This window comes from Ptychodera flava, assembly GCF_041260155.1.
Source record: "Ptychodera flava strain L36383 chromosome 23 unlocalized genomic scaffold, AS_Pfla_20210202 Scaffold_23__1_contigs__length_28996876_pilon, whole genome shotgun sequence".
NCBI lineage: Eukaryota > Metazoa > Hemichordata > Enteropneusta > Ptychoderidae > Ptychodera > Ptychodera flava.
In genome coordinates this window covers 20,250,811-20,275,070 of record NW_027248277.1, presented here as the reverse complement: position 1 = coordinate 20,275,070, position 24,260 = coordinate 20,250,811, and the positions used below count along the sequence as shown (strand labels likewise).

General features: G+C 38.8%; 1 protein-coding gene across 1 annotated transcript; it reads left to right on the top strand.

Annotated features, from left to right (window-relative positions):
- Positions 1 to 5,672: 5,672 nt before the first annotated feature.
- LOC139123828 (uncharacterized) lies at positions 5,673 to 24,050 on the top strand. Its single transcript, XM_070689979.1, has 11 exons — positions 5,673 to 5,944; positions 13,623 to 15,314; positions 18,024 to 18,131; positions 18,903 to 19,016; positions 20,053 to 20,178; positions 20,912 to 21,025; positions 21,632 to 21,754; positions 22,316 to 22,440; positions 22,951 to 23,265; positions 23,475 to 23,581; positions 23,924 to 24,050. Exons 2-11 carry the CDS (start codon positions 14,501 to 14,503, stop codon positions 24,048 to 24,050), a joined length of 2,073 nt encoding a protein of 690 aa, XP_070546080.1. The 5' UTR covers positions 5,673 to 5,944; positions 13,623 to 14,500.
- Positions 24,051 to 24,260: the final 210 nt, after the last annotated feature.

The window sequence follows — 24,260 nt, the reverse complement described above, 5'->3', positions numbered from 1 at the left end:
CATGTTTCCCCCGGCAGCTGCAGCTAAAGACATCGACAACAACGTTTTATGCAATGTTTAGTTTTGTTCTTGCTATATACCGCACTTTCCGAAGTGTGTTGTTATGCAACAATTGTGATTGATAAAGTGATTGATAAAGTATTCAGCTTGCCAACACAGCCTGTGTATGTCTACTGTGCACTTGTATCATTGACAACTGACTTTCAGTCTGGACTCTTATTCAGTTATCATCCAATATACATATTTATATAAACAGGCTTTGTCGACAAACTGAATATTGTGTGTTTCAGTATACTGTATAAGCTTATATTGCATAGAAATATTGAAAACATTATCAACATTTGCAGCTTCTGTCCCTTTAACTTACCTACTAGGCCAACTTATTTAGTTTTTTACGAAAAACCAGTCTAGATTCTTTCGAGATAAAAGTCATGAAATGTGACAAAATATGCTAGACTTTGTTTAATTATTACTGATATTAGAACAATTAGATGGCACTAAAGTGTTATTCTTTTAACATTGGATTATCTGACAAACCTTGGAATTGGAAAATGTAAAGGTAAAAGGGAACCAAAAAATTTTCAGGTCCCTTCTATAGGCAGTACAAAGCTCTCAAGTCCCCCCACTGCCTCCAAAATTTTTCGAATCCGCCTGAATTCCTCCAGCTCCCCTCCCTACCGTCTTTTGTGAACGCAGCCAAAGTGCACTTTTGCGAGTACGACTCGGGGCACTTTCAAAACCTATACTCTAAGTTCGGTGGTAGACGCACTTTCGCTAGTGGTCATGGAAACAATGTATTTTTCTTTGAAAAAGACATTTTATACTCATAGACCTCCATTGCGTACTGGGGGATGCGATGGGGTCACCAATTTTCATGCAACAGTTTGGGGGTCATTTCATTTCGTGTATGTAGGGGAAGGGTCAGCAAAGTTTTGTGCAAGGATATGGGAAAGTTTAATGCTGATACCCCAAAGCAATCCATAATTAGTGTTTGGATACAGGGCACCTTACGATAGTGTTTGACCCGCAGTGCCAAATACATGCTCTGCATCACCTTGCGGTTCAAACATACACTATTTGCACATCGTCGTTAAACGACACACCCCTTTACGGCAAGAGCTTGGAAATCATGCTCTGGCTCGCGAGAATATATTTGCACGGCTTTTAGAAGTAATTTGCAGTGCCCATAATTCAGCATAAACACTTTTCAAACTCAGAATCTTTTGGCAAATTTCGTTTTACTCAAACCTTTCTATGGTAAGGGAGCCGTCACTATTTACGGCCTCGAGGGTCGGAGGAATTTCGTTTGAAACTCTTAAATTTCGAGTACAACCCCCTCCAACCATGTTGAATTTGAGTAACCCCCACCTCTCTCTCTAACACCGCCTTGGGGTATATTGTAACAGTTTTACTGCTTACTCAGAAAAGTTAAATAAATATCAATACATGTACTGTATTTTTTAATTTTACAAAATACTGATCTCATACGGTTGAAAAGTGAAACCAACAAAATGAAATTCCAAGTCACGACAAATGTAGATATAAAAGCTCACGCTGTAACCAGTATCATATAGTATTATTTAATTTGGATGGGTATCATGACAGGGTTTCACTAGGATATCTGACTTTGACAGTACAGGGGGAGAAAACGCTAGAGGCTTATGGGAAAAGCGACAGAGGGGTGTCCCCTGTTGCGTGGAAAATTTGAGAAATTGATAATTGCAATAGTGCAGTCTGGTGCAGTCTGAGAGGTGCTTTCAATTTATTACTGAGTAAAACTGTTACACCCCAAGAACTTAGGAAGGAGAGAACGAGAAATGTTTGGAGAACTGATGTGTGAAATTAAATGATGCGATCTGAGAAGTGTTTCAATTTCTTTGCACCAAAATTGAGTAACCCCTTCTTTCTCTCCACATTTTGAGCAACCCCTATTGTAGCTTTCAATTTTTGAGTGACCCCCTTAGATTCCTCCACCCCCGCCGTAAATAATGATGGCTCCCTCAGTCTTTATCACGTATTGTGCTGAACACATATTTTGTATGAAAAGTGTCATATAAACACAGATGTTTTAGTGAACAAAAAGACACAAGATGCTGCATAATCATTCTCTATTTATACTACTACCAGCTGACTATGACCATCCCTCTTGCTCCTCCTCTCCAGTATCATCATCATCATCATCATCATCATCATCATCATCATCATCATCATCATCATCATCATCATCATCATCATCATCATCACCATCATCATCATCATCATCATCATCATCATCATCATCATCATCATCATCATCATCATCATCACATCATCATCATCATCATCATCATCATTATCATCATCATCATCATCATCATCATCATCATCATCATCATCACCATTATCATCATCACCATCATCATCATCATCATCATCATCATCATCATCATCATCATCATTATCATCACCATCATCATCATCATCATCATCATCACCACCACCATCATCATCATCATCATCATCATCATCATCATCATCATCATCATCATCACCATCATCATCATCATCATCATCATCATCATCATCATCATCATCGTCATCATTATCATCATCATCATCATCATCATCATCATCATCATCATCATCATCATCATCTATATACATGCATGTAATACTGTTATTGATCAGTATATGTAGATGTACGGTAACTTTTTTCCACAGAGAGAAGCTGCATGTTTTTATTATAAATAAGCCGGCATTTCTTCCTCACACCATATACACTTCGTTGATATGTATCTAGTTGTTGATCATAATATTGGGGAAGGCGATCACGCATTAAGTCGTGTTTTTCGTGGTTACTGCGCGAGTAATTTCAATTTTAGTTTCGGACGAATTATTGCTTTCCTGTCATATTACCGAGAGAACAACGTTAACGGCGTCATTGGCAAACAACCAAATTGAAATGCAAGTTATTTGGCAAGGCGAGGAGGTCGTCATTTTTTGCGCAAGCAGCCGGTTTGGGAAGGGTCAGTAATTTCCGTGCATTCATCTTTTGAAAAGCACTAGCTCTTCCCTTCTGCATCATTCGATCCAAGCCCATTATACAATGCAAGACCCGAGGTACATGAATATTCCACATTGATTAAGGGTCATTAGCATAGAATTTAATACCGAAACAATGCTCATTAATGTAATCTGCATATTTGAATATCATTATACCTCGCATCTTGCATTAATCGATCCAAGCCCATTCTGACAAGGTGCAAGGCCCGAGTCCAGGCATGGGCCGAAGTAGTCGCTGAAAATAAGACTTGCGGGTATTGCTTTTATATTTCTTTCGTCTCCACCCATCCAGGGGCGTTTTATCTAGTTTTAACTAACGTGTCACGGACACTTGCTAAAACCCGTAGCATTGCCAATCTTCTTGCTGTATTGTAGGGCAAAGCAAATTCAGAGGAAGTGTACGGCTACACATGGAGGTCTCGCTCGCGCTCCTACGTATTTCATCTCACTGGCAACAATGCGAGATCTGGTGAACTGCAAATCAGGTTACAGCTAGCAGTTACAGTGACACTGGGATCTCAATGGGCCTCACAGAAGCTTCAGACAAACTGGATGGTTAATTTTCCGACGCAGCACATCCGTCATATCATGCATTCACTCCGGCGGCAGTGCGGCGAGTCATACGCAGCTGGTTCATCCAGCCACCTGGCGGACTTATTTCAGCCATTATTGCAGCTAGAATACACAAGAATAACGAAATAAATACAAAAGCTACACAACTGTTATATTACAAGATCTTACAAGAATGAAGACGGCTCTCAACATTCTCTTGGCTTCAAACAGTTGATAGCGTTCGACCCCAGCACTAGCTAGATAACATTCTTTTTAGTCCAGACTCCAGAGTTTACTTGTTTTATGATATATGAAAGTTTGACCCTAAAATACGGTCTTGTAGCTCATTAAAACAAAGATTTACTCAGTGGCTAGTCTGATATCGGAGAGGGATGGAGGAGGAAATGAGATTGAACACATTTGTTTACTCATGACGATGATTTTTTTCCCCAAAACATTATTTGAGCAGCTGATTTTATGACGGGAGGAGGGAGGGGGTCCTATTGAGGCTTAACAAGTATAGCAAAACGCTCAACAATTCTAACAAAACACAATCACGGTGCAACGCAATATCGATATTAATTTGATACTGCCCGGGATACAAGTTGCGATAATTCAGAATGATTCAAAAATACTGGCGGTCATATTGTTTACATATATCAGGAAGATGGTACACAAATTCATATATGAGATTTGGTGCGTGCACTAGCTGCTTTACCCGTCCGCTACTTTGGTTTCGCCCAAACGCATTGTTATCAATGGTGATTAAGGGACCTGTTTACAAGGAATTGAGGGTGAAGGGTAAACCACCTCCACTGGCGGTCCGCGAAAATTAAAGGTCACTCAGTCGGAGGAAAGGGTGTATTTTTTCGCCTGTGTATACTCAGGTACTTCCTCCCTATTTCTGGCTCAGGAAGCCAAATTATTGTTGAGTTCATTTACATATATTTGCAACGACAAAATGTGATTGAAACAACAAAAACAACAACAACAACAACAAATTAGTAGGTTTTTATTTGTCCATTTTGTCGGCAAATTACAACACTGAACAAGAGTACTAATTTACGCTTCCATGTACATTAAATCATACATATAGGTTTTACCGACAGTTACCCGTTGCACTAAAATGAGCTAAAATGTTAAACTTCAATATACATAAGATCGCCTGCAATTAAAATTTACACAGGATCATCTATCTCTCTCTCTCTCTCTCTCTCTCTCTCTCTCTCTCTCTCTCTCTCTCTCTCTGGGACCAATCCAAAGTCATATTGTTAATCCAGTAAATTACTGAGTCCAACCGAAACTAATAGTTTATTCATTTTAAACCCTACCCTTTGAAGAGTTGGGCGTTAAGTATCGATCGGCTTTCAACAAAGACTTTCGCTCTTTTTGAATACAACAATAGGACAGTGACCTCTAGTTGAACTTCCCGATCTGAAAAGTGAACTCGCTATTAGTTTCCAACACGCCTTGGTGTTCTGAAAAAAATAGTGCATAGCTGTGTATTTCCAGTGATAGTTTCACATTTTTTCGTTGATTTATTTGTTTGTTTTGTTTTGTTTTATTGTTTGTAAAGGAAATGGTGAGTTCGGTAATGTTGCTAAAAGGTTGGGACGATCCACAGTTCTCTTTTTGAAGGTTGAAATAGACGAAAAGTCGTGCGGATTTTCTGCCATTAACGTCAAGTGTTAGATAAAATGTTAAAAAAACTCTACCGATATCACTGAATTCGTATAAACAATAAGCTCACGTATCGTATAACAGCTCATGGAGTATTGCTACATAGACAGTAGAAAAACTCTCTACGGTCTGTAGGATGTACTTTTTATTGAAATTCAGTCCAACGAAGTCAACAAAAAACCACGGTAAATTGAAAACAAATTGCCTGATTGCAAGTGGAAACTTATGAGCATTCTGTCTGTGCTGGGAATTAATATTCGAATCACTGGTTTTCTATCAATGGCTACATTGACCAGCAGGGCAGAAATTATTAATGAAAGTTTTATAAATAGCAACGGGCAGAGGGAGACGCCCTCTATTGATGAAAGTGGTGAATGCTTGTAGTCGTTGAATTATATTATGAAAGGGGTTTTTACATGATGTGCAGGCGAGAGCGAAAACATTTGGGCGTTCCCCTTCTAATTTCGTAAACTGTACCCCAGCTGTCTTCCACAGTGGGCAGAGGGGATACTCCAAGACCACAGCTACCTCCCAAAACCGCCGAAGATGCCAAAATTCCCGCCGTTCTGTTTAATTTTCGCCATTTTCTGCGTGGTGGTGAGTGAGGTTGCTGGCGCTAGAGGTGATGGCATTGTCGAAGACGACAGTTCTACAAGTAGAGCACTTCCAGGTTCGTATTCCACATATGTCCTTGTTCGGTTGGAGTACAACACTCAAATTGTTTCAAATATGCCTCGGTAGAGAAGTAACTCGTGTTGGTCAGGTAGTAGAGTTCGGATATACCCCGCGGGCAAAGAATATTGCCCATGTGTTAAATTATGTGATGCGTGTATGTTTTGAAGTTTAGCGCGGTAGCTGAGCCACGCGACAGGCATTACCATGTGAAAAAGCGACATGTTTATAGCGTCGATGACCCAAAACTTGCCCTCTGAAAAATCCTTCTTTTGTTAAGCACAAGAGGTGCTTAGCAAGAGAGCTCTCAATACAGAAGTGTTCTCTAACCGTAGTGATGAAAGTTTTGGGGACAGTGGACGGGAATATTGGCGTCCACACTCGGATCGTACAACGTCAGTAGACTTCACAACGTTACAGATTCTAGCTTCCGAAACACAGCTTCCATACCAACAAAGGAATAAAGCTGTAGGTTGTAAGATTAGGCCGTCAATGCAAACGTGGAAGGTATTAGCAGCTGGTTAACCAGTATTACACGATAAGTCCTCTGTAATACCGCCATTGAAGCCTCATCGGTGACGGTTAATTAAAACGGCTATACACAACATTGGGAAGTACTACGACACAATGTGTGTTGTAATGGGGCACGTACAGGTACTCAGCTTGAAGGAGGCAAACTCGAGTGTTGGCAAGTCATTAATAATCTTTGAAAAGGTGATAACAGATTATTAAAACGCCATCCATTGACGAGTGTTGTGTTGTTTATAGCGAGGAAGTGGCCGGACAGTAGGAAATTCCGTGTTTACATTGCGGTCTAAAGGTGGCTAGCCGGTTGACAAAAGGGATTAAGTCGCGCTTTTCACATGTTAATAAATGGGAAGACCAACAAAAGAACCTTACTGCATATCAATGAATTCAGATACGTAACGTTCGGGGGAGGGGACCTCCAGCTGTAGGACAGGACCCTTTGGCTTCGACCCTCCTATGAATGTATGGCTTCCTAACTGATATTTAGGTGCAATATCGTGAGTATAAGTTTGATGTTGTTGTAGTAAATGAAACAATATGTTTAAAACCATTACAGTAAAAAGTTGTTCTGAAAGGTTCAAATTTTTAGCAAAGAAAATATTTTCTGTACATCACTCTTCAAAACAAATTAGTTTGACAGGGAATGCATTTATGATATATTTTATCGCTGGAGATAATCAAGACAAGAGTTAATAGATGAAAAATAAATACTTGTGATAGTTTTGATAATTGCAAAAAAATTCCATGAGGTAGGGTAAAGACATGTCAGATCACCTGAATTTTTTTTCCCTGACCAGTAAAATTGTCCCCTGGAAACACTGGCCCTATTCCCAGTGAGTTGACTTTGTAGTTGGAATTGTGGTATAAGCACTTCAAAGTATTATGAAATTTTTTGAGTTTTGTCTGGGGCTGATACTATTTAACTTGGACAGCACTAGATCACTAGATTATGTTTTCTTGAAACAATCATAAGACTTTCCTGTACATCATACCTGTAAAGGAGGTAAATGTTTAGGGGTAAAATAACGCTGAACAGGAGGGAGATAGCAAACACCTCTACTTAACAATGTGGCAGAAGGAAATTGTGTATTTTTAGTCATAGAGAGAAAGATATAAATATTGTGTGCACTAGCAAAATGAAAACAATATTGAATGAAAAAAGTCTGTCATATTAGCACCTGTATTACCATGAAACATTTTCCCACAGTCGTTTTGTCGTACATTATTCCTTATATCGCCACAGTACATTATTCCTTATATCGCCAAGTTTGTATGTCACCATCATGCCATCAGGTCAAGTTTGTTACACTTGCAAGGCAATACAGGTCTCACATGTTGCATTTTGTGAAAAATTTGAGTATTTGATGGCCTCTTTAAACAATTTTTTGTGACCAAACCAGCCATTACATACCATCACAAGTACTAGGTGAAAGTACAACACGTATTGGATTTGGCTCAATAAAGCTTTTTTACTGACGTGGTAGATGTGGAAGTGCAGACAGTGTCTTGCAGGATTGGGAATCAATTTTTGTTGCCCTTATAAAATGTAACACACAATATTTGTTATTCAGATTTTTCCCAAAATTTTGATCAGAAAGTGTAGGCGATGAAAAGTTATCCCCGTTTGATCCAAAATGATCTGAAAAATTACAGAAATATCCATAAGAATTAGTAAAATGTTGCACAAAAATTTTGGTGGGAAAAATGACAGCACTGAAACGGCTACAACTCACTCTGTCAAGATACTTCCCACCAATCCTAGTAGTGGCATTTTTTACTCAGTGTTTCAATTCCACAAAAAACACATGGTCAAATATGGCTTTTGGGAATAAAATATTGCTTTTTAAAGTCAAATATGCCTTTTAGGAGTCATATCTCATTCCATACTAAATTGAAATTTGTGTTTAAAAATCTCATCATTTGAAAACTAGATTTTCTTGTGATTTGAAATGTTTAAATAAATGCCATATGTAATTTCATTTAGTATGGAATATAAAATGCTTCAAGTCAGAGTTCTGAGCCTCAAAATAATAAGGTCCACAACATTTACATTGATCTACAGTTTTAGTCCCAACTCCTCCTTTCCTGCAAACTTTGGTACACCACAATGGCTGAACCTGGTTTGGGTGAATCTATTCACGAAGAATAGGGATCTAAGGTAAAAATAGAAATGATATTCTTTGCTGCTAGTACAGTGTAATGCAAAATTGCAAATTGAAAGCACATTTTAATCACACACAGGTCCGACCTCGGCATTGAGAACAATGGTGTTAAACCACAGCACAGCGGTGAACACTTTTATTTCCCTGTACATAGGTCCAACCTCACCATTGAGAACAATGGTGTTAAACCACAGCACAGCGGTGAACACCTTCATTTCCCTGTACATCGGTCCAACCTCACCATTGAAAACAATGGGGTTAAACCACAGCACAGTGGTGAACACCTTCATTCCCTGTACATAGGTCCAACCTCACCATTGAAAACAATGGTGTTAAACCACAGCACAGTGGTGAACACCTTCATTTCCCTGTACATAGGTCCAACCTCACCATTGAAAACAATGGGTTTAAACCACAGCACAGTGGTGAACACCTTCATTTCCCTGTACATAGGTCCAACCTCACCATTGAAAACAATGGGTTTAAACCACAGCACAGTGGTGAACACCTTCATTTCCTTGTACATCGGTCCAACCTCACCATTGAAAACCAAAGCACGCCTTCATTTCCGCTTCACAAATGAGATCATTTCAGCCAGCTCCGAGCACAAATTACAGGATGTGAGAAATAGATTTTTGAGAAGAGAGGAATCCAGTTACATACTCTACAACTGCTATAAATAAACGGAATAATTTTCTCTATTACTGTATGTGTGTGTACTCAGCGGTGACATAACTACTACAAGTGTGTCTAGCCAACTGTGATACATTTAATGAACCCTGTGTGTGGGACACACTGTGCGTAATTGAAAGTGTAATCTGATATTTGTTAAAGCAAATCAATGATCCATTGTTGGAGAATAATAACTTGGTAATTTGAAGTAATTGAGCGACTTGTAGGTAATTAGTATTACAAATAAAATCTGACCATAGACTTTGATCTGTAAATTAATCTTTTGTTCCAAAAAATAATTAAGGATTGACAAGTTTCAGATATACATTGATAAGAAAACAATTGGTCTGTCGTGTAGGGAGTATTTTTGGCTCCATTCCAAAATGAGACACCTATTGTCACTCAGAGATGTCGTTTTAAAAATTCCCATTTCTGCCTCCAAAAGCATGTTGACCGTAAGGGAAGGCACCAAACTTTCTTTTGTTGTACTAACATACATATACATAGATATACACACATACAATGTATATGTATTACATACTATACGTATTACATAATTTTGAGTGCGAACCAGTGCAGTGTTTCCTCTGGCTAATTTTTTCTGTTAGCCATACTGGCTAATTAGCATCAAAACTGATTAGCCACCATTTAGCAACCAAAATGTTTCAGTATGAGCGTGCCCACAGAGTTTTCCCCAGGAAAAGAAATCATATATTGGCTAATTTGCATAACAATACATGCAATTGTTATGGTAATGATTTTTAATGCTTTTTAATGCTCTGGGGAGATTACAGTGGTATATTTCAAAGAAAACAACATACAAATGTACACACACATATTTTTAACACAGTCATGTGAACAACTTTTTATTTCTCGTTCGTCAAGATACTGTATCAACACATTGTTGAACACTGTCCCCACACTGACAGATCAAGATACTTTCTTGGACAGATCTAGAGCCAGTGATTCACTTTCACAATCCATGATCTCTATAAAAAAAGCATTCAGCTTTTCCACAAGTCCTTCTCTAAAAGGTATACTTGATGCTTCATGTTCATTTAGTTTACAAAGTACACCAGAACAAAATATTCTTCTGTCTTTCATATTTGACCAAACAGTGAAAGCTCTGTTTTGAAAGTCAAATTGCTCGATATCAGGGCCTACAATTGCAATCCTCATTAATCTGTCGACAGTTTTTGCTTTGGTGGCTGTAGGCTACAGTAAAATTACTCGCCAGTCTGTGCCCTGCAGTGCGTTCATGTTTGGTGAAGTTGTCTTTTTTAAAAACTTCATATGACCGACCAGATGTCAAAATATTGTTCTGCCCTGCTGATTGGCACACTTTACAGAAAAACATTTGTTTGTCTTTCTCTAAATTCTCAAAAATCAACCAAGGGAATTCGACAAACCATTCCTCCTGTAATTTACGTTTCTTCTCAACACTGCCCTTGGTCACGTTTTCTAGCGTTTCTTGCCGCTTTCACTTGTACAGACAGTGGAGCTCGCCAGTGACTGAGAGTTTACCGGTAGTGATTCAGGGTCTCTGGCTATCGGGTTGCATTCTGCTGGCCCTATTGAACTTTGATCAGTGTCGGCTGCTTTTCTGTCCGTAAGAGGTCATTATGTAAGCGACCCGTCAATGCACCATGTGTGCTATTCAAATCAATCATGGCGGGTCATTAAAAACGTTTCAGCGACGTTCAGCTTAAACCCCTAGACTATTGTTTAAAAGTCAACAGAGCGTGCGCAATACCACCCATTTTTAAACCCTTATGCCAAGAGGGAAAACAGTGGCAATGACTCAACACTTCCGCATTAGGAATTTGGATTCGCCAGGCTGGCGAACTGGTCTTCAAAAAAATTCGCCAAATGGACCATTCCATTCGCCAATTGCCTAATTGGCGAACGGCAGCGGAAACACTGTCAGTGTATGTGTAACTCTAAGTACCAAATGTGTGTACATATATACCGGTATGTGTGTGTGTATTTTAATTGCCAGCATATTGATATAACTTCCATGGAAAGGTGTATTTTGTAAATTCACTGGCAAAGGTTGTAGTATATATGTGCGTCCATATGTTTGACGTTTTGACAAATGCTCTTTAGAAATTTAATTATCTCAATAGAATTTCACTTTTCATTTCATTTCATGATACAAAACTTTCATTATATATTTATTAAAATGTCAATAGCTGTTACTTTTGATGATATCTAGGCTATTTTTGTCGTTAATGTCAACTACAGTTTTTTTGTTCTGTTCCCCAACGCATGTATTTACAGGGCTCGAAATTAACTTTTTACCCTGGTAGTCCACTTGGGCTACCATTTTCTGAAGTTGGTAGCCCAGCGACAATGGCTGGTAGTCCATGAATATTTTAGTTTAGGGATACTGTACTCGTCCAAGTATAAGCCCCCGGTTCAGCAACACAAAAAAGCAGTAAAACTAGGGGCTTCCACTCGAAAAACCCCATGTTATGTGTCAAGAACGCTTAATTTATGCTAATTTATGTACATTTTTAACTCTTTCTATCACTTTCAAAATCGGCTTATACATCCAAAGAACTTGTAACTTGAGTAAAAAAAAAGAAAAAAAAATTTTTATGATCTTATGAACTGGCATGCCTTGTTACACCCGAGTCTCTCCATACAGACCGTTATACATTGATACTGATCGACAACCATAGATAAAAGACAGCGAAACTCAGACACGATTTCCAAGCTTAACTGACACAGTGTTTTATATTACTACTTCAAATCAAACTGATAACATAATCTCTGGATAAAGAAGTACAGTTTTGTAAAATTTCAGCATCAAAACCCCAAAACTTTACACAAGTACGTCTTGTATGCTGTCGATCAACAGCATAGTGTGAACTGGCATGCAAAGACTGCACGGAAAAGCAACTCAACATTCTAGTATCAAACGCTCTGCATCTTGTGAAAGCAATAACATAGCAGTGAAAATTGTTATAGTCACCAGAAAAAACTCTTCACAGATGAAAGGATAATTGTTTCAAACGAATGCAACTGCTTGTTGACTGCATTTAGCTCGTCCCAAAGTGACGGACATCGCACGCCAAGCATTTGTCCCAGGCTTTGGTAGTCCACGTGGGCTACCATTTCATGGACTTTGGTAGCCCCAGGGAAAAGTTGGTAGTCTGTGGACGCGGGACTACCGCTAATTTCGAGCCCTGATTTAGATACACAGCATTCAGCTTGTCAACACAGTCTGTACAACGATGTGTAGACTGTATTGTTATGGTCGACAAGGTGATCTACTGAGCAACATGCTCTGGGGAGTAAAACACAAACTTGAGATTGACATGCACAAAGTGGTTATATAATAAAGCCAAGAAAAAGATGCAAATTGTTCCTCAGAATTGTCGCTTGCTCTTGTGATATTGCAGCAATTACAGGACATTTTTGTGGGGGGGGGGCATATTTTTTTGTTTTAATTTCCAGGAGCATGTGGAAATGTTCAGAATTTGTTCTCTAAACACTGCCTGCATATGCAGTGCCTCTAGTTTTATTGTGGATAGTATGTCAGATCTAAACTCCAAGTCATCAGTAACGATGCAACTACAGTGGAAGATTTTCCTGGTTTGTAAAACAACTAAAGGAACAAAAGTGTTACTCTTCCATTTGCTTAAAATTACTGGTAGTATCTAGGATATTGTTCGTGATTTTCGGGAAAAAATATTTCCCCATTGATAATAAATCAATCATCATGCAATTTGCATACTGAATTCTTGGTTGTACACTCCGCACCAATTTCTTGTTTACACACTTTTGTAAAGGAATATATTTATTTGGGAAATCAAGTGCTGATTACAAAGTGGTCACAGTAAAATCAGAAAGGATATTCTATTAGGCCGAACAAAATAAAAATGTGCTGTTCCGATAACCCAACCTACCCTTTTTTTTAACCTGCTAACCCTAAACTCTTTAGAGCTACACAAACACAGAAGGAAAAAAAAAGAAAGAAAACAACGTAAAATCACGCGCTCGTTACTTGGCATTTAATTTTAGCTTGAACGAGAATGTCTTTTATGTATTTTTCCTTTTATGTGTGTGATAGTACATTTTTCTTGAAAATTTGTGGCCAGTGTTTGACAGCCCTGAACCCCTGAAAAATGCATATTTAATTTAAAATAGTTTTGAAAAAAATTCATGCCGACTTACATGTACATGTACCTACCCTATTTTTGAAAACCATGTTATCAGAACAGCACAGATTATATATTTTGGGCTTTATACAACTTCTTCTGCGTCATGTATTTGTAAAACACTCTTTTTCATTATTTTCTTTCCCAGGAAGCCAAACGGCCAACAGTGAGTCACATCACGCAGGTACAAACACCCCTTTCCAAAACTCTCCCATTCCAGGTACAGTTGCCGTGACAACAGCCCAGTCAAGGCTGACTCAGGAAGCAGACCATATTTTGTCAACAGCACAAAATGCACAAAGTAGTTCACCTAGTTCTAGCAGTACTCACAACCCTCACCATGAATTTAGATCTAGACTTCCAGAAATTTCAAAAATTTTGCTCAGCTTTCAACAAAGAGACTTGTGGTCAAATGAGTATAACGGTCTCATGACAACGCCCTCGCATGACTCTTCTGAAGGAGAGGGAGAAAGGGAGACGGCGTCACGACCGTCGCACAATTCACTGCAACGCACCTTACAAACTGAGGCTGTTGATCAGCACCACACTATTGTAGATACCGTAACACCAGTGCTTGAGTTGACGCAGCGCACCACGTTGTCCCGCATGGCAGACCAGCAGAGTGTTGCAGAGGCATCAACACAGCCAGACAATGAAGTTACTCAATACACAACAGTATCTGGTTCAGAGATTCTTTTAAATAGCGATGCGGCCGACACCGCGAGATCATCGTCACATCACCATGCTGAAACAACAGAGCCTGCTACGCAGCTAACTGGTATGAGTAGCGAACTGGTCGTTGAACCGACACAAACATCGTCACCATCACAACTGACAACGCAACATATCACTCGACAATCAGGTTCCACAAACCAGCAAAGTACTAACACAGCTTATCTGACATCACCATGGCAACAGACTATGCAAAAACAGCAGTTCATCTGCCCCTACACAGCAGCTGATAACAGATACACCTTCAGTCGAGACAACGTCGCATGCGCGACACACAGAGGCATCTGACCTCGCATGCCCTCATCACCAAGCGTCGTCGACGAAAGTACAACATCACAACATAGAATGCGAAACACTGCAGCTCCCAAGTTCACCGCTCGTCCCCGAAATGACACCATTGATATTGTACAACCCACTGCGGTACCTGAATTCGCTGTGCGGCCCCGAAATGACACAATTGACGTGACCCCACCATTGCATGAATCTGAGGTCACTACCGCCATGTCTGGCTTTGCAGATGAGAACAGCACTAGAGTAGATAAAACTCAAAAATCACAGTCAACCATTCATCTTAACACTCCCCTGTCATCATCAACAGCCAAACCACAAGGATTCATTGAAATCAACAACGAAACAAACACCTATTCTTCATCAGAGAGTTTTACCGAAACATCTGTAGGAACGGCTTTTGATGCGACAATGCCGACCACTGAAAGTAACCCAGCAAGCAGTGCGGCAGGACTCGCAAATATTGACACCATTGAAGCCGCCATGCCATCAAATCAAAATTCCTCATCTGAGAATCTCATCAGCACCGATGAAAACCATGACAACGATGATAACGATGATGAGGAAGCAGAAACAACAGAGCAACCAGTAACTGACTCATCTTTTTCAGCATTTACACTAGGGAATCACAGCACTGGTTCCCAGGAAGCAGTGGTTGCCACGACAAATATTTCCATGGCAACATCAGAGATACCAAGAGAAGATGCTACTGAAGAATCAGACACTATGGCAACTATTACCATGGAAGGAGAAGCGAATGACCATGGAAGCACTGAAGAGCCAGTGTTAGTCACGACTGAAGTCACAACCACACTTTATGGTCTGTATGGAATGTAACGAAATGACACTGTATATCAACTTTGTATGTGTCTGTGGCAGTTATACACTCATTACATGTTCATGCATCCTGTTTGTGTACTAACCTACTGATCTCGAGCAGTCGTCAATAGCAACACGTTTCCATGGCAACACATTCTTTTAATTTTGCAATTGCAGCATACGTCCCCATTGATAACCATTGTACCACAACACATTGCATGGTCAGTAATTTGCTCTTTGGCTGTGCATAATTTTCTTTTTATATCATTCACATGGTAACATATTTGTTTAATATATTGTGACAATTATTAATTCAAGTTTTCTTTACACTTACCACGATTTTTCCAAATTTCAAGTAACAAGTTTGAGTTTCTAAACGTTGGACCCTAGGATTATGCAAATTTGTAAATATTTCGATATTGGTCCAGCATTCTCCATTTTTTGTTCAGTTCATAGGCTTCACTGGCTGTGTTTTATTTCAGATCATCCTCTCAATTTCCACTCACTGTCAGTGTCTTGTGTAGTATTCATAACCTACATCTTATTACACATTGACATATTTGTTTTTGTAGATTTACATGTACAATGTTTCTTTTTCTTTTAAGGTAGTGCGTGCCTCAAATTGACTTAAACTTTTACTAAAATCTTCCAAAAACAATGTGCAAATGACTCCCATTTGAATACACGAATAAAAATCAGCGGTCAGTGTGCAGAATAGATAAACATTAAGAGGTTATTACCCAATATCGCCTGTTCCTGTGTCGTATCAGCATGAGTGTCATTTGTGCTGCGTCAGACACGAGACGAAGTCGAGTGTCTGACGCAGCACAAATGACACGAATGCTGATACGACACAAGGAACAGGCGATATTGGGTAATAACCGATTTATCATATACCCATGCCCTTAATTTTAGGGAATTTTTACTAATAGAACGAAAAACCTTTAATTTTGAGGCTTCACTTTATTACGCCTTGCGCATAAATATCAGAATGTTTATGTGAACAGGCTTCATTCATAAAGTATACGACGAAGATGTCAACATCACGCGCGACATCGCTGCAAGTCGTCCATATCTCAATGAAACCCAAGAAGAAAGACACCGGGATACAAAAATCGTCATACAGATGGAACATTTTAAGGTGCAATATGCTATTACAACTGTAACCGATCAAAAACTGCTCAGCTTTAAATCTATCCTGATTTCGATCGTCGTACGGCACGGAGCTCGCGCGGAGAGGGGACGCCATTTTGTTAGTTTACCTTTAGAGTTGCCATGTCAACAGTCGTCGCGCGCGCGCGACATCGCTGTCACGCCACGCGCTCACTACCTGTTCGGTGGAGACCGTGCACAGTGCCGGCGCCGTGCGAACGGCAGAATGTTTGCTAGAACTTGACCAAAAAATACCATGGAAAACATTTCAAGACTCAACGTGATATTTCCGTATTTTGCAACCAGAAATACCCGTGTTCCTCGAAGCCCTTCAAGTTTTTACGTCGGCGACATCGCTTCGCAGGCGGGGAGCGGCAGCCATTTTGTTGTTTACGTTGTTTACCAACAAACTGCTAATGTAGTTCGGGAAAACTCTAAAACTGATGACGTTCATCGTGCATATCTCGACGTTTACCGTGAAATATCACGGCTGATATTTTACGTTGAACGTCACTAGAATGTAGCAATATGGGCATGGGTATATGATAAACACTGAAATTAACTTTTACTGACACTTCAAATTCAAAATGGCCGCCATTCCTGTGTTAACTTTATGAGGAAATTGAATTTTCGATTTCACAAAAACCAGCTGGTGAAAATTTTGTTACTCGAAGAGCTTAAAAGTGAGCCCCCACAAGTGGTTGACAACAAAAAAATTGCAAAAGTTTGAGTCTGAATATCTGTTGCCGAGGCGCATTTTACCTTTCTAGAAAATTTGGTCATGTTCTGAGATTCACTACTTAACTCTGACTTTTTGTCAACAAGTCACAACATTGTATGCACACATAGACTTTTTGTCAAACAAATCACAACATTGTATGCACACGTATTTATTTACTAACATATTAACTTTAATTTTCTTATCCAGCACTGATATGTTATTTCTATAATCAGTACACCACTAAATTGTCTTTCTCCCAATGAAAAATTTGTAATAACGTGGTCTCACATTATACATTGTTTTATTTACGCGTTTCTTAGATTTACATGCATTTAGTTATGCCCGATTATAGTTTACACAGTTAGACTGTCATAGAAGAATGACGTGCATGCATTAATTTATTTTGCAGATTCTTAAGTTTTCAAGATGCGAATTCAATGTCAGAATTCATGCAAAATCACAACATATGCATGTACATTTTCATATTTAGCCCTTTGAGCGCCAAAGTCAATTTTTGTCACCTTTAGAAAATGTATTCCTGTCAATTTTTTTCAGATTTTTGTCAAAATTTTGATGACAAACTGTAGCCAATGAAATGTGATGTCCAATTGGTCCAAAATTATCGAAAAATTACAGAAAAATTCATAAAATTTGGTAAAAATGTTGCACTAAAATTTTGGTGGGAACAATTACAGCACTCAAAGGGTTAACGTCAATTTCTGACTTCAAACCCCAATTTCCAACTTACGCCATTGATAGAACCCCAGGCCTATGATAAATCTCATTGTGTAACGCTCTTTGGTTTGTCTCCTTTTTCTTTATTTTTAAACTTGATAGATCCGTGTTCGTCGTCTCCGTGTCAAAATGGCGGGCTTTGTAATCAAACTGATGGAAACTTTACTTGTGAGTGCCCTGTTGGATTTGAAGGAGAGTTCTGTAGTGATAGTAGGTATCGCTGAATAATCTCTGCACACATACTGAGTTCTCATTGGTCGGCTTGAGTCACATGATCACAAATACACTGCCAAGACACATTCCTATTGGTTGACAAAAATCACATGATCTTGGTTGGTTTTGGTCGTGCTTGGTCTGTGACATGAGGTACATTTCTAGTGTATCACCAGAAAAGTTGTCAGAAGCAAAACTAAGTCATGAAGACAGCCGTCAACATTTGCAGACAATATTTTCGAAACCAATATTTCTTTAATTGCATACATTTAGGAAAGGGCGTTTCTCGTATCACTTGCGTAGAGCACCATATTTCACACAAACAGGATGTGCTACTTAAAGATATCATATTTTGAATGACTGACATTTTTCAGTAGTTGGTACATGTACGTACCGATGTCATAGCTTTTGAAAGTATCATGTTACATAGAAAGAGGAAATGGATTGAGACGGCATTGAATTTCTTACATAGATACAATTACCATGGACACCAAGAAAAGCGCCTCTCATTTACCCATTCACAAACAGACAGTGGTACGTCCCAATTGCTTTCATTAGGAAGGTGGGCTTATATACAGCGAAATAGGGGTGGAAGGGTGGAACAAACTAAATGTGACCCTCAGAGTTCCCCTTATCTGTTGAAATGAAAGTTTGTTATGTTATTGCCATGTAATTGTTACTGTCATGAATAAAATGTATTTATTTATTGGTATCTTTTATGTAATATTTCACAAACTTTCATAAATCTGTGCATTTTATACATTACAGATATTGATGACTGTGTCCTAAGTCCGTGTGATAATGGGGGTCAGTGTATAGACCAGGTGAATGGTTATTTATGTGTGTGTATGTCCGGATGGAATGGCATAAACTGTACTTACAGTAAGTATAAACATACACAGTTTTGAGTGACATGTACAATATGTTGATTCATGTATATTTGTGATACGAAACCTCTGATGTGGTTTGAACGCCACGAGCAGATGAGTTGACCAGATATTTGAATCTGATAGATGCTGTACATTAGTCATATTGAGATACCCAAATATTCTCAGGATGGAGTACATGTCAATTTTAAGTCTAGAAATTTCAGTACACTACCACTCCTGGTAAATTGAAAAATGTTTTTTCTCTCAAGAGGGTTTTATGACTTATGAATAGCAACTGATACTGGCTTAATTAGGAGCAGCTCCTGTTTGTTTGACTGAAATTCTTACCTCACCAATATACATGCCCTGCAATGTCTGTACGTGTCAGACCACAATTGATAAATGTGACATTAAAAGTATTCATACCTCATGAGAACCTCCTGTATGCACACTGGCTTGACATGCTCACCCCTAATTCCCAGTAAACAGGTCCAAAATCACCAATCATAACAATGGGTTTGGGCCAAACCATTGTGGCAAAGGGGCTGAAAGGTACACAGCTTCATTGAACTTCTGCCCATTGTTGAATAAGGGGTTACAAGGTCAGTGAAATGAGGTCAAAGAACATGGACCTATGTCACCAACCGAGGGCACATGCCATAAACCTTCAGAGTTTTTTCAAATGGCAGATATACTGGTATATTTGCATTTTGGAATGACATTTCAAGATGGGATTAAAAAATTCTTGTTCTTAAATTTAACTACTTTGGTAATGGTCAATTGTGAAGCCAAGTAGGGGAAGTGGGTGTGAACAGGTCAAAGGTCATGACCTTTTCACCTCAACATGTGAATCAGTTTTCCCGGGTCTCTTCCAGGCACTTCCACTCTTCTTTGTAATTCAACTCAATAGATATAGCAGGCCTAGTTTGATGGTTGTGAACATGTCAAAGGTCATGACCTTTTGACCTTAAACATGTGACTCAGAGTTTTCATAGCGTCTCTCCAGGCACTCCAATTCAATTTCAACTCTTTGAAATTTAAATCAACAGATATTGATGAATGCAGCAGCCGTGATTTGAATGACTGTAGTGAGAATGCCAACTGTACTGACACCGAGGGCAGCTATCACTGTGCTTGTCATGATGGCTATAGTGGTGACGGCAAGATATGTGCAGGTCAGTGTTTTAACCTGTTCACCCCTTATACACAGTAAACGAGTCCACGATCAACATAGATAGCAATTTTTTTTAGGCTGAACCATGGTGTTAAAATGGTTAAATTGATGTCAATGACTCCAGCTGCTTATGTTGTCACTGGCTGCACTGTATTACTGCTTTGGGGTACGTTACCGAGGAGAAATAGCAAGTTCGAAGTACTTGGATGCCATCCTACTAGATGACACTGTTATATTCGGGAGAATCTTCAAAGTTTGTGAGAAAAACAGCAAATAAGATCATTTGCAATACGCATTTGTTTGACTGAACACAAATTGTTTCCTATAACCCTTTCACCCCCAGTTCCCTGTATACAGGTCCAACTTTACCATAGAAAACAATGGATTTGGGACAAACCATGGTGGTGAAAGGGTTAAGATTTGCCTGATGTGTAACTCGAAGACATGACTATCGATCCTTGCCCACACCTTTTCATAGTTCTTGTTGGGATTTTGAGGGAAGGATAGGTCACTCCTGTGTTTTTGGACAGATCTCATATGTTAATAACTGTGCAAAACATGGAAATCTAGTACATTATGCAAGGTAGCCACCCCCCTTGTTTTTCAAAAGCTGTGTCCAGAGCACACTGCCATTTTGGAGTTTCCAATCAAACATGAGCAACAATAGATGCAAAATTATTGAACTATTAAAGTTCAGGATATAAAAATTTTGAATTTTTTTTAATCATTTGTAGAAATCGATGAGTGTTCATCTAACCCATGTATGAATGGTGCTACGTGTCTGAATAAACTCAGCAGATATGAATGCAGGTGTACCATGGGATGGAATGGAACACACTGTGAACAAGGTAAGAATTTCAAGAACAAGGTAGAGGGGACAGTGACAGATCAACCAATATCTGATCCTTGCACAGCTGTATAACCTCAATTTAAGACCTTAAAAAAGCTTACTGCTCTGAGCCAGATCAGTAAACAAACAATCAGTCACACCCATGTCACAAGGTCATATCATTCTGCAAATTGCTATATTTGACAGCTGTGCTAGAAAGATATAATTTTTTATTGCCAGTGGTAACAGCTATACTAAATTCCATACTCAAAAATTTTTCCTTTGTCTGAATTTACCATATGAAACCGTTGTTGATTTGAAGGGCCAGAATAGAAACCCCAGTCATGACATTCTTTCCCTGATATGATGAATTAATTAGAAGTAATCAACCTATACACAGTTGTTTTGTGCTTTACTGCATTCACAACAAAAGTTCAATGTAAATACATCCATTTTCACAGTCATCAGTGGCCTAGTTAGACCAGGTATTTGTGTAGGAAAAGTTTAACCCTGAAATTGATCTGAAGTCTGAGTTTATGCCTCAGAAACATTTCTTAATAGATGTTAAATATATGCAGTGTCTTCTGAGGTCAAAGGTTACAGGTCACGGCATTCTTGGTTTCAGATGTTGATGAATGCTCATCCGGTGTGGCAGTCTGTGACGCTGCAGCAGAATGCACAAACCTTGATGGAGCTTTCCGGTGTGAATGTCATGATGGATTCAGAGGTGATGGATACACTTGTACAGGTGAGTTAGGATTAGTTAGATTTGTTCAAATTGTGATAAAATCATTGTAGATCAGCTTAAAGCGGCACTTTTCAATCCCTGGTTCTCGCATTAGTGGAGTTCTCCTCCCAGTCAAACATTTGGCCAGTACGATGTTTGATTTCTATTACATTGATTACACAAAATGATCTCAACCTTTTGTCACATTTTGCTAATCCTGCAAACAGAGTTTATGCAAGCTTTTGATTGACGGTCGGTTCAAATCGCCAACGGTCATTGATTCCCCATCACAAACGCTCGAATTTCCTAAAAAATTCCTTCTACTCGCGTTAGACTTTGAATTATAACCTCAAGGTTCGATCGGCAACAACTTGCACTGACCGCTTGGCAGTCTGTCTGTGTTTTTTGTGGTCGGGGAAAACTAAAAAGTGGCATTTTCTGGAGCGTGTGCCCGTGTGTTGCCTGTTTGTTGTCCACTTACAAAATGAACGCTGCCATACCTTGGGGTCCTTTTAAAGGGAAGCTCCGCCTTTAAGGAGAGATGGATAATCCAATGAACACCATTCCTCATCTTTCTTACAGAAATAATGTTGTATCCATACCAACACAGCGGTGCTCGCACTCTGAAGGGTGACGATGTATTTACTGAAGCAATACCTTTTCTCGAGGGATTTCCCTTTTTTGGAAAATTTTACACAAAATTTTATGTAAGTAGAACCAACATTTTCAGACTTTTGCGATGGACTTTGTAGCACAGGTGCAGCTTTCTGAGATAAGATAATGAAGTAGTTACATATACCAGTAGTGTTCATTTTGTACTTTTTCTCAAACATATCTTACCAGTACTTCCTTATTATTACAATGATCTTTAAAAAATAAGAAATGCTCTAAGAAAATGAAAGTTAGTCGTTTGTCTAAAAAAGATTATTTTAATTTCTTTTTGAAAATTTTATCAAAAGCTACCATGAAAGATAAGGAGCTGTGTTTTCTTGCTAAACATCGGCATAAGAATGATATAAAAAGAACCAATCAAAAGACGTGTCTCAAGCTATGCTAGCTATATAAATTTAGGGAGAAGTTTGTCAAAGCTGTCTAGTGATTGGTCAGTTACTCCTACCGGTACTATATGGAAGACAATATTTTTTTAATCAATTACAGATTTGATGCAAAAGTATACATTGGAAAATGTTCACGCTATCCTGACGTTTTATTTTCAGGTAAATATGAATGGGTACATCTCATTTGACAAGCCATATCAGCACTCGGCACCGATGAAGCCATTCCCAGTGCCCGCTGGTCAGGCAATATTGGCTCCATTCTGGTCCGATATTGACACAACACACGGCACTGGTGCTGTGTACTACCAGAGCTACTCATTGTCTTCCTCCAGTGAGGGTCGAGATCTGATTGCCAAGGTCACCAGGCACATACAGGTGTACTTCAACGTGCCCGATTTCAACGCTACTTATCTATTTATAGCAACGTGGCACAGAGTGCCACCGTACCCTTCCAAAACTTATGCAGACATCGAGGTAAGCTGTGGGATTTATTTTTAAATATTAATTATTGAACAGATTTAATCATCAAGAGTAAACACTATGGGAGAAATACATCGAAATATGTGGAAATACTGATTAAAATATGGTTTCACCTTAAACCATTATGGATTGTGGACTTGTTTTGATGTGAATATGTTAAAATGCTGCTTCCAATGTAATTTCTGTTTCATTTTCTTTTTCAGACTGCCTTATTTCAAGTTGCCATAGCAACTGACAGAAATTTATCATATGCAGTGTTCAACTACGACCTTGGTGGAATGCTGTGGCATTCTGGGAATGTTGAGGACAGGTAACATGCATCTTTCACTATGTCATAGTACTCTTCCCATGTGTCAAGTTTTACCATGTAAGGACTGAATGAAATAAAAATATGAATTATGACTGATCTGATACAGTTAACCCTTTGAGCACTATAATTTTCTCCCGCCAAAATTTTATCAAGTTTTATGAATTTTTCTGTAATTTTTTTATAATTTTGGACCAAATGGACATCACATTTCATTGCCTGCAGTTTTTTTTTTCACAATTTTGGCAAAAATCTGAGAAAAATTGACAGGGGTTTATTTTATGTAGGTGACATAAATAGACTTTGGTGCTCAAAGGGTTAATCACTTTACAATGAATATTGCAGGTCAGTCCAAGTAGGATATTCAGATGGCGGCAGTCACTACCTTTCTCTGTTAGAATCTTTTACAAGAGATGTTTACCAAATGGATGAGGTCGTTGGAAATTCCACTGGTAAGTGTACAATAGTATAGTTGCCAATTAACCCTTTGAGTGCTGTAATTTTCTCCCGCCAAAATTTTAGTGCAAAATTTTACCAAATTTTATAAATTTTTCGGTAATGTTTTGATAATTTTGGACCAAATGGACATCACATTTCATTTGCTACAGTTATTTCTCAAAATTTTGGCAAAAATATGAGAAAAATTGACGGGGCTTACTTTATAAAGGGGACAAAATAGACT

Excerpts from the sequence above, each read along its gene's own strand:
- LOC139123828 (XM_070689979.1), top strand. The coding sequence starts at position 14,501 with ATGCCCTCATCACCAAGCGTCGTCGACGAAAGTACAACATCACAACAT. Across the intron at positions 18,132-18,902 it reads AGGAGAGTTCTGTAGTGATA|ATATTGATGACTGTGTCCTA; the intron begins GTAGGTATCGCT and ends TATACATTACAG. Across the intron at positions 22,441-22,950 it reads AATTTTACACAAAATTTTAT|GTAAATATGAATGGGTACAT; the intron begins GTAAGTAGAACC and ends TTTTATTTTCAG.